Source organism: Carlito syrichta, unplaced genomic scaffold (assembly GCF_000164805.1).
Source record: "Carlito syrichta isolate Samal-C Ts95f unplaced genomic scaffold, Tarsius_syrichta-2.0.1 Scaffold301868, whole genome shotgun sequence".
Taxonomy (NCBI): domain Eukaryota; kingdom Metazoa; phylum Chordata; class Mammalia; order Primates; family Tarsiidae; genus Carlito; species Carlito syrichta.
The window spans coordinates 907,368-916,417 of record NW_007245964.1 but is presented as its reverse complement, the minus strand read 5'-3'; the positions used below and the strand labels follow the sequence as shown (position 1 = coordinate 916,417).

The 9,050-nt window shown below is 41.2% G+C and overlaps 1 protein-coding gene across 7 annotated transcripts in view; it reads left to right on the top strand.

The window, feature by feature from the left end:
* Positions 1-9,050, top strand: part of ELP2 (elongator acetyltransferase complex subunit 2) — a 46,968-nt gene that overhangs the window by 23,993 nt on the left and 13,925 nt on the right. For 6 of the 7 annotated variants that reach the window (XM_008055511.1, XM_008055510.1, XM_008055508.1 and 3 more), the window contains 5 exons: positions 3,410-3,559; positions 4,312-4,500; positions 7,652-7,721; positions 8,506-8,601; positions 8,758-8,815. In XM_008055511.1, the coding sequence (XP_008053702.1) occupies positions 3,410-3,559; positions 4,312-4,500; positions 7,652-7,721; positions 8,506-8,601; positions 8,758-8,815 (563 nt within the window). The remainder of the gene's footprint in view (positions 1-3,409; positions 3,560-4,311; positions 4,501-7,651; positions 7,722-8,505; positions 8,602-8,757; positions 8,816-9,050) is intronic. The other variant, XM_021711127.1, reaches the window with a different exon arrangement.

The following is a 9,050-nucleotide window of genomic DNA, read 5'->3' as shown; positions in this document are numbered from 1 at the left end:
CTGTGGTGGCCGGGAGCGGCCACTGCACTCCAGTCTGGGTGACAGAGTGAGACTCCAACTCAAAAAAATATATATATATAATTGAATTTTTTATTGTTGGATTGCTGGGTCCTGATAATTATTCAGTGAATGTCAATCCTTCATTCTGACTGATATTATTCACTCAATAATTAGGTATACCTGTTATTTTGTGATGGAATATATTAATACTTTTGGGGCCGTTGATATATATAATTCTTTTTTTTGTTTTTGAGTTGGAGTCTCACTCTGTCGCTCAGGCTGAAGTGCAGCTCATGTCCACCACAGCTTCGACCTGCTGGGCTCAGGTGATCCTTCTGCCTCAACCTTCCAAGTAGCTGGGACTGCAGACACGTGCCACCATGCCTAGCTAATTTTTCTGATTTATTGTAGAGATGAGGTCATGCCAAGTTGTCCAGGCTGGTCTCGAATGCATGGACTCAGGCAGTCCTCTTACCTTGGTCTCCCAAAGTGCTGGGATTGTAGGCGTGAACCACTTATACATATACATATCAGCCTGGCCGATATGTATAAGTCTAAATGGCCCTCCAATATTTTAGACCTTTTTTGTGAATCTTGGTCTTTCCAAGAGAGGAAGTCTTACAGTATTCCTTCTCTTATTGTCTCATTTGCTTCTAGTCTGTTTCTTTGAGTTTGGGGAAATTAGACAGCCAGAACAGAGTGGCCAAGAGCACAGGCCTCTCAGATTATGGTCCTGCCACTTACTAGCTGTGTATCCTCTTATGTTCCTCATTTGTAGAACATAGGCGGTACTAGCACCTGCCTTCAGGGTTTTTATGATGCTTAAATGAGTTGTTATTTGTAGAATATGAGAGACAGGGTCTGGCACATACTGGATGCTAAATAAGTGTGTTTTAAATGAATGAAAGAAAGAAAGAAAGAAAGAACATTGAGTGAAATGTGAGTTAGCAGATCTGAATGTACATCTGGTGACTTTTTTTTAGGTATTTAGTTTTAATTTTTTTATTTTAAATATGTGGGGTATAATTCAGGGTTAGGTATACAAATCTTCATTATGCAGGTTCCCTTGTTGATGAGGTGTGCCCGTTTCCACCTCCTGGCAGATTCCCACTACTGCTAGTCCCCACCCCACCCACCTCTGGCAGTTCTCCACTACTGCCAATCCTTTTCTTATAGTATTACGATAGTTGTTCAAGGTCCACTTGTGTTCAAGATAACTAGAACATGTGATACTTGGTTCTTTGTGTCTGTGATAGATCACTCAGTATTATAGACTCTAAGTCCATCCAAGTTGCTGAGAAGTTCATAATTTTCCCCTTCTTTATGACGGTGTAATATGTACCACATCGTGTGTAGGTACCACTTTTTTTTAAATCCAGTCCTTCTTTTATAAAGTAAAAGTTCATATATTTGTGTAACCTTTAATCTGTGGACTTCATAATAGTCGTGTCACCTATGCAGTTTTGATTTCTCAATTGTGAGGTGATTTACTTTTCCTTGTATCCTCCATTTGGAGTTGACCTTCAAAATTGTTTATACTTTTAAGTGAACCAGTGAATCATCAGCTATGATACTTTTTAAAGTCACAGATATGGCTGGGTGCAATGGCTCACACCTATAATCCAGAACTTTGGGAGTCTGAGGTGAGAGGATTGCCTGAGCCCACGGGTTTGAGACTAGCCTGGGCAACTTGGCGAGACCTCATCTCTACAATAAATCAAAAAATTAGCCGGGCATGGTACCATGTGCCTGTAGTTCCAACTACTTGGAAGGCTGAGGCGGAAGGATCTCTGAGCCCAGGAGGTCGAGGCTGTGGTGCGTGAGCATGCCACTGCACTCCAGCCTGGGCGATAGAGTGAGACTCCAATTCAAAAATAAAATAAAGTCACAAATATTTAGGATAAATTTTATCTTCTTAACTCAGCTGGTCTTTGAGGGCCTTCCTAGAAAAAAGGTAAGGAGGAATCTAGACCAGAAGACAGAATTTTTAAAAATTTATTTATTTATTTTTTGAGTCAGGTTCTCACTCTGTTGCCCAGGCTGGAGTACAGTGGCACGCTCATGGCCACCACAGCCTTGACCTGCTGGGCTCAGACAATCCTTCCACCTCAGCCTCCTGTGTAGCTGAGACTACGGCACATGCCACCAAGCCTGGCTAATTTTTCAATTTTATTGTAAAGACAAAGTCTAGCTATGTTGCCTAAGCTGGTCTTGAACTCCTTGCCTCAAGCAATCCTCCTGCCTCTGACTCCCAAAGTGCTAGGATTACAGGAGTGAGCCACTGTGCCTGGTTCATGCTAACTTTAGAATCAATTTTTGTGTCACAGTGAAAATTAATACCATTTTTTCATCACGGCCTTTTTTTTTTTTTTTTTTTACCTGAAGTAATATAGTTTAATCACTGACTGTACTCATCAGACCAAGTTTGGATGATCTGTTAGCTGTTTATACACATTTAATTTTCCAAGTTTTACTACCATTTGTGGTTATTCAAAAAGATGCTCTGTAGACCAGGCATGTGACATTTATATTGACTGTGACTGTTGCAGGCTTCTCATAGGTAACCAATTAGGTGAGAGTCATCTTTCTCTCTTCTACACCTATAACTCCTACTTAATAAAGAAAGGTATCAACCACACTCAGAATCTATTGACTCTTTACACAATACTCTTTCAGTGTTGTTTAATACATACTTAAATAGAACCTAGTATATGTTAGCATTGCTCTGTGGACTTTATATATATAAACTCGTTTAATCCTCATAATGACTCTATGAGGTCATTACTATAATACCTGTTTTATAGAAGAGTTCCTTGAGACCGAGAAAGATTAAGTAGTGTCTAGCTACTAGAAGGAATTCAGTAAATGGTGAATGGAGAGAAATTTCTCACAGTTTTTGCCTTAAATGACACAATATATACTTGAACACTTAAGTTCTAATATGGCTGATTAGAAAACAGGTCCTATTATTTTATGAACCCATCTTCTATACTTAGCTTTTCACCTTGAAAAGGGGCTTCAGTCTTTTTTCTTTTTTTTTTTTTTGAGTCAGAATCTCACTTGGTCACCCAGGCTGGAGTGTAGTGGCATGCTCATAGCCACCGCAGCCTCAGTCTACTGGGTTCAGGTGATCCTTCTGCCTCAGCTTCCCAAGTAACTGGAACTACAGGTGCGTACCACCACACCCAGCTGTTTTTTGATTTATTGTAGAGACAAGGTCTTGCCAGGTTACCCAGGCTGGTCTCAAACCCCTGCACTCAGGCAGTCCTCTTGCCTCTGCCTCCCAAAGTACTGGGATTATAGGCGTGAGCCTCTGCACTCAGTCTGTCTTCTTATCAGACATAGGTGCTGTACTTTGAGTAGTGTTGGTCTTTGGTTATTTGATATGTCATGAGCATTTTCATTGCAGAGAGAGTGGACTCCAGAGATTGTCATTTCGGGACACTTTGATGGTGTCCAAGACCTAATGTGGGATCCAGAAGGAGAATTTATCATCACTGTTGGTACTGACCAGACAACTCGGCTTTTTGCTCCTTGGAAGAGAAAAGACCAGTCACAGGTAAAATATCCTTCTACTCTACTGGTCCACTATAAACACATCCATGAGCGCATGCACACATCATTAGCCATTAGGGAATGCCAATTAAAACCATGATTAGATACCACTGCACACCCTCTAGGGTCAATGACCCTCTAGGGTCAATAATTATTCAGTGAATGTCAATCCTTCATTCTGGACGTGAAAACACTGAGAGTGAGGAGTGCTGGTAAGGATGCAGTGACTGGAACTGCATATGCTGTCTGTGGGAATTCAAAATGATATAACCGCTCTGAAAAGCAGTTTGGCATTTTTTTTGAAAACTTAAGCATACACCCACTCTTTACAATTTAAATAACAATTCAAATATTGGTTGTCAAAATATTTCCTTTAATTTCATGTAAAAGTTATGATGTCATGTGATTTTAGTTTTAATTCATTAGGAAGCATTACCAAGTCTCCAGTAAAAGCGAAACTTCTAAGATCAGATAGCATTAGATAATAGTGATTGAGGGCAGTTCTAATGAATAGAATTGAGAGCCTTGGGAACAAAATCTATGGCCATTTCAAAAGCAGGTCAAACGGGTTGGGGTGGTTTTTGTGGTTCTTGGTGACTTGTTACTGATATTGCTCAGCTGTGGTTTATTCATGGATTAATTTGCCCCATGGTCATGTTTCCATGACATAGTAAATAATTTTGCTTCTAACATTTTACTTGTTGAATTCAGTTTTTGAGACATGATCATTTTTGTTCATCTTATTTTTATACATAGGTGACTTGGCATGAAATTGCAAGGCCTCAGATACATGGATATGACCTGAAATGTTTGGCAATGATTAATCGGTTTCAGTTTGTATCTGGAGCAGATGAAAAGGTTCTTCGAGTTTTTTCTGCACCTCGAAATTTTGTGGAAAATTTTTGTGCCATTACAGGACAATCACTGAGTCATGTGCTTTGTAATGTGAGTATTTCTCTAAATATCTTACTTAAATCTAGTAGCTTCATTTTAAGTGTAAAACATTTTTGGGCTAGGCACAGGTGGTTCATGCTTAGTAATCCCAGCACTTTTGAGAGGCTGAGGTAGGACTGCTTAAGGCTAGGAATTCGAGACCACCTGGGAAATATAGTGAGACCACATGACTACAAAAAAAAAAAATTAGCCAGGTGTGATGGCACACACCTATAGTCCCAGTTTCTTAGGAGGCTGAAGCAGGAATATTGCTTGAACCTGGGATTTTGTGGCTACAGTGAAACATGATTGCACCACTGCACTCCAGCCCAGGTCACAGAATGAAACTATCTCAAAAAAAAAAAAAAAATTTTTTTTTTCTTGCCTCAGGCTATAAATGAGTATATAGGTAGAAAGGAAATCATATTATTTATTTTTGTGTGTTCTGTGTCATATAGTGATTTAAATACTAAAACCATATATTCACTGTAACAAATGAGCCCAAGACATTGTAAAGCAGCATTATAGTGGGGGCCATTGGAGACTCCAAAACAGAGAAAGTGATGAAAAGCATTTTGTGTCTGGGCGTAGGACTCACGCTTGTAATCCCAACACTTTGGGAGATCAAGGCTAGAGGATAGCCTGAGCCCAGAGGTTTGGGACTAGCCTGGGCAATATGGTGAGACCTTGTCTCTAAAATAATTCAGAAATTAGCTGGGCATGGTAGCACATGCCTATAGTTTCAGCTACATGGAAGGCTGAGGCAGAAGGATCGCTTGAGCCCAGCAGGTCAAGGCTGCAGTGGCCGTGAGTGTGCCACTGCACTACAGTCTGGGCGGCAGAGTAAGACTGTGACTCAGAAGGAAGGAAGGAAGGAAGGAGGGAGGGAGGGAGGGAGGAAGGAAGGAAGGGAGGGAGGAAGGAAAGCATTTTGTAATGAATTGGAAGCCAGAGAATTTGGTGGTGGTGAAACCAGCACCAGTCTGTTTGAAATGAAGTGCCCAGTTGCATTTCCTGGAGCGGACACTCAGCACCTCATTCATGACACGGGCTTGCTTGGTTATATGAAGAAGATGTAACAGCTTCTGTTTCTGTTTCTTTTCTTTCTTTTTTTTTTTTGAGCTGGAGTCTCACTCTGTCACCTGGGCCATAGGGGCAGTGGCACGCTCCCAGCCTCTGGAGCCTCGACCTGCTGGGCTCAGGTGATCTTTCCGCCTCAGCCTTCCAAGTAGCTGGAACTACAGGCACGAGCCACCATGCCCAGCTAATTTTTTGATTTATTGTAGAAATGAGGTCTCACCAAGTTGCCTAAGGTTGGTCTCAAACTGTCAGGCTCAGACAGTCCTCTCACCTAGGCCTTCCAAAATGCTGGGATTATAGGTGTGAGCCACCATGCCCGGTCCAGCTTCTGTTTCTAATGACAGTGAGAATGAGATCAGAAGGAGGTCTTGATTGTGGTTATCATATCAGCATATGAGAAGAGGGACAGTTGTTGCAGGGTCATATCAGTTCTAAGGACTGAATTGGAGCTTTAGGATTCCATAAGAGGCTTAGTCTCAATTAGACACTCAGTTCTGTGTCCTGAAACACGGCAGACCTCTAGTTGGGAGACCCTTTTGCTCTCTTTTGGGTTTTGTTCCCAGCCAAGCATTGGGAGAGTAATACAGAAATGCTTCTTACTGTTCTTTTCCATGCTGCTGTTTCTTAGTTTCTGTGATAAAGCATACAGTTTCTGTTTGTTTGGGTTTTTTTGAGTTGGAGTCTCATTCTGTCATCCAGGCTGGAGGGCAGTGGCATGCTTCCAGCCACTGCATCCTCAACCTGCTGGGCTCAGGCGATCCTTCTGCCTCAGCCTTCCAAGTAGCTGGAACTACAGGCACATGCCACCATGCCAGGCTAATTTTTTGTAGAGTTGAGGTTTCGCTAAGTTGCCCAGGCTTGTCTCGAACCCACGGGCTCAAGCAATTCTCTCACCTTAGCCTCCCAAAGTGCTGGGATTATAGGCATGAACCACCGTGCCTGGCCTCAGTTTCTTTTTTCTTGAGTCAGAGTCTTAATCTGTTGCCCAGACTAGAGTGCAGTGGTATAATCATGACTTATTGTAGCCTCGTCTTCCTAGGCTCAGGCAGTTCTTCTGTGTCAGCCTCCTGACACAGCTGAGTCTCAGCTGAGACTGCAGGTTTGTGTGCAACATTATGCCTGGCTAATATATATTTTTTTATAGTGATGAGGTCTTGCTATGTTGCCCAGGCTGGTCTTGAACTCCTGGCCTCAAGTAATTATTTCAACTTAGCCTCCCAAAGTGCTGAGATTATAGGCATGAACCACCAAGTCCATCCAGCATACAGTTTCTTATGTTCTAGGTAGCTGTTCTTGGTGATGGTTTTAAGTTCTCATTGTTTATGTTTGTGTCTAGTTCTGGCCCCTATATTAATGTCTAAATTGACTGGGCGCAGTAGCTCGCACCTTGTAATCACAGCACGTTGGGAGGCTAAGGTAGGAGGATCACTTGAGGCCAGGGGTTTGAGACCAGCCTGGGTAATGTAGACCCTTGTGTTTAATTAAGAAAAATATTAATAAATAAATGAGGTCTAAATTGTAAGACGCACTTGGCGTGCGGGCGTGTGCCAGTTCTGATGGCTAGCATAGAGTTTCAAATGCAATAACTTGATTGATATAAATTGCAGAGTCTGAGCTGATTATTGCCTCTTCAGATGGCATTCTTGCAAAGTTTTAAAATATTTAATTATTTAAACATGCGTAATGAAAATAGTGTGACTGTGCTCTTCTGGGAAGCATCTGTGTTTCCGTGAGCATCACTGGGGATGTACCTGTGGGATTCTCTTGGCGGTGCAGCTCTGGCCTTCCGTTCTCAGCCTGCATCCCTGTCTGAGCCCGAAGCCTGTGGAGCTGCTAGGGTTTGCGGAGCTCATGGAGTAGCAATGCCTAACTTCATGGGTTGTGTGGGGGTGGTAGCTCAGCCTGTTTGTCAGAGAGGATTGCTTAGCATTGCATTGTTGCTTCTGGAAGCGGAAGTATGGGCATACATCCACACCAGTGATCTTTAAACTGTTTCTCAGCATTTATGATTGTGACTCTTGAAGTGCCTGAGGAACAGTAACTTTTGGTGTTTAAAGCTTATAGATCTTATTTTTCATTCCAGCAAGGTACTGATCTTCCTGAAGGAGCTACTGTACCTGCATTGGGATTATCAAATAAAGCTGTCTTTCAAGGTAAGGCTTTTGTTTCTAAAATTATTGAACCCATGATTAAAATCTGGTTACATCCTTGGATAACGTTTACCTAATATTTGTTATAGCTTTTTTTTTTATTGAGTTTAAGTTGGAGTCTCATCTGTCACGCATGCTGGAGTGCAGTGGCCCAATCTTGGCTCACTGCAGCCTTGACTTCCTAGGCTTAGGAGACCCTTGCACCTCAGTTTCCTGAATAGCTGAGACCACAGGCATGCACCATCATGCCCGGATATTTAAAAAAATTTTTTTGTAGAGATGAAGTCTTGCTGTGCTGGCGCAGGCTAGTGTCAAACTCCTGAGTTCAAGCAATCCTCCTGCATCAGCCTCCCAAAGTGCTGGGATAACAGGCATGATTTTTTAATTTGTAAACCATAATACTTGCATCTCTCTTTTATATCACATATTTCTTGATTAGCACTCTTCAGACCACTGAAATCGGTACTGTTTTCACAAAATGTATTTCATGGAGCACTACAGCCACAGATGAGAATGTGTGTAACTTAAATAATCTGTTGTGTAGTTTTAAAAGTTTGGGAACTGTTAGATTAAAAAAACCCAGAGGGAATCTTTATGAAATTAATTAATGCAGCACGGAGCACATTTGGAAAATACTGGAGTAGTGGAAATACTCTTTGCATTGGAATCGTGGACACAGCTTTGAAGTGCCACTGCTTTCTATCTAGTGACCTTAATATTGAGAAAAGTATGGGAGACATAAAGATAGTGATTACATTCTTAATGTTGATGTGTTTCTTTAAACTAGGAGATATAGCTTCTCAGCCTTCCAGTGAAGAGGAGCTGTTAACTAGTACTGGTTTTGAGTATCACCAGGTGGCCTTTCAGCCGTCCACATTCACTGGTAAGAAATAGCAAAAAAGATGATTTAATGAAATCACTGTTCATAGAGTCTGGGCCCTCTCGTTGTTGTCCTTAATAAGTACGATGGAATTCACTTTTTTATTTGGAACAAAATTTTTAAAAATAATTATAATATTCTACATTATAATTGTTGTAGAACCTCCCACTGAGGATCATCTTCTGCAGAATACTTTGTGGCCTGAAGTTCAAAAACTGTGAGTTAAACTGTACTGAACCTTTGATCTGATCTGTCATAACTTGGAGCTTTTCCCTCTACATCTTGATTTTCTCTTTTACTTTCCTTCTGCCTCTGTGTTTTGTCCTGTTCTATAGATCTGTTAGTGGCTCTTCATAAGGTGAGGCTCAAACTTTATGTCAATTTTTGTATTTCTGTTTATTAAACTTTTGTTTGTTTACTAGTCTTTTTTTTTTTTTTTTTTTTTTTTTTGG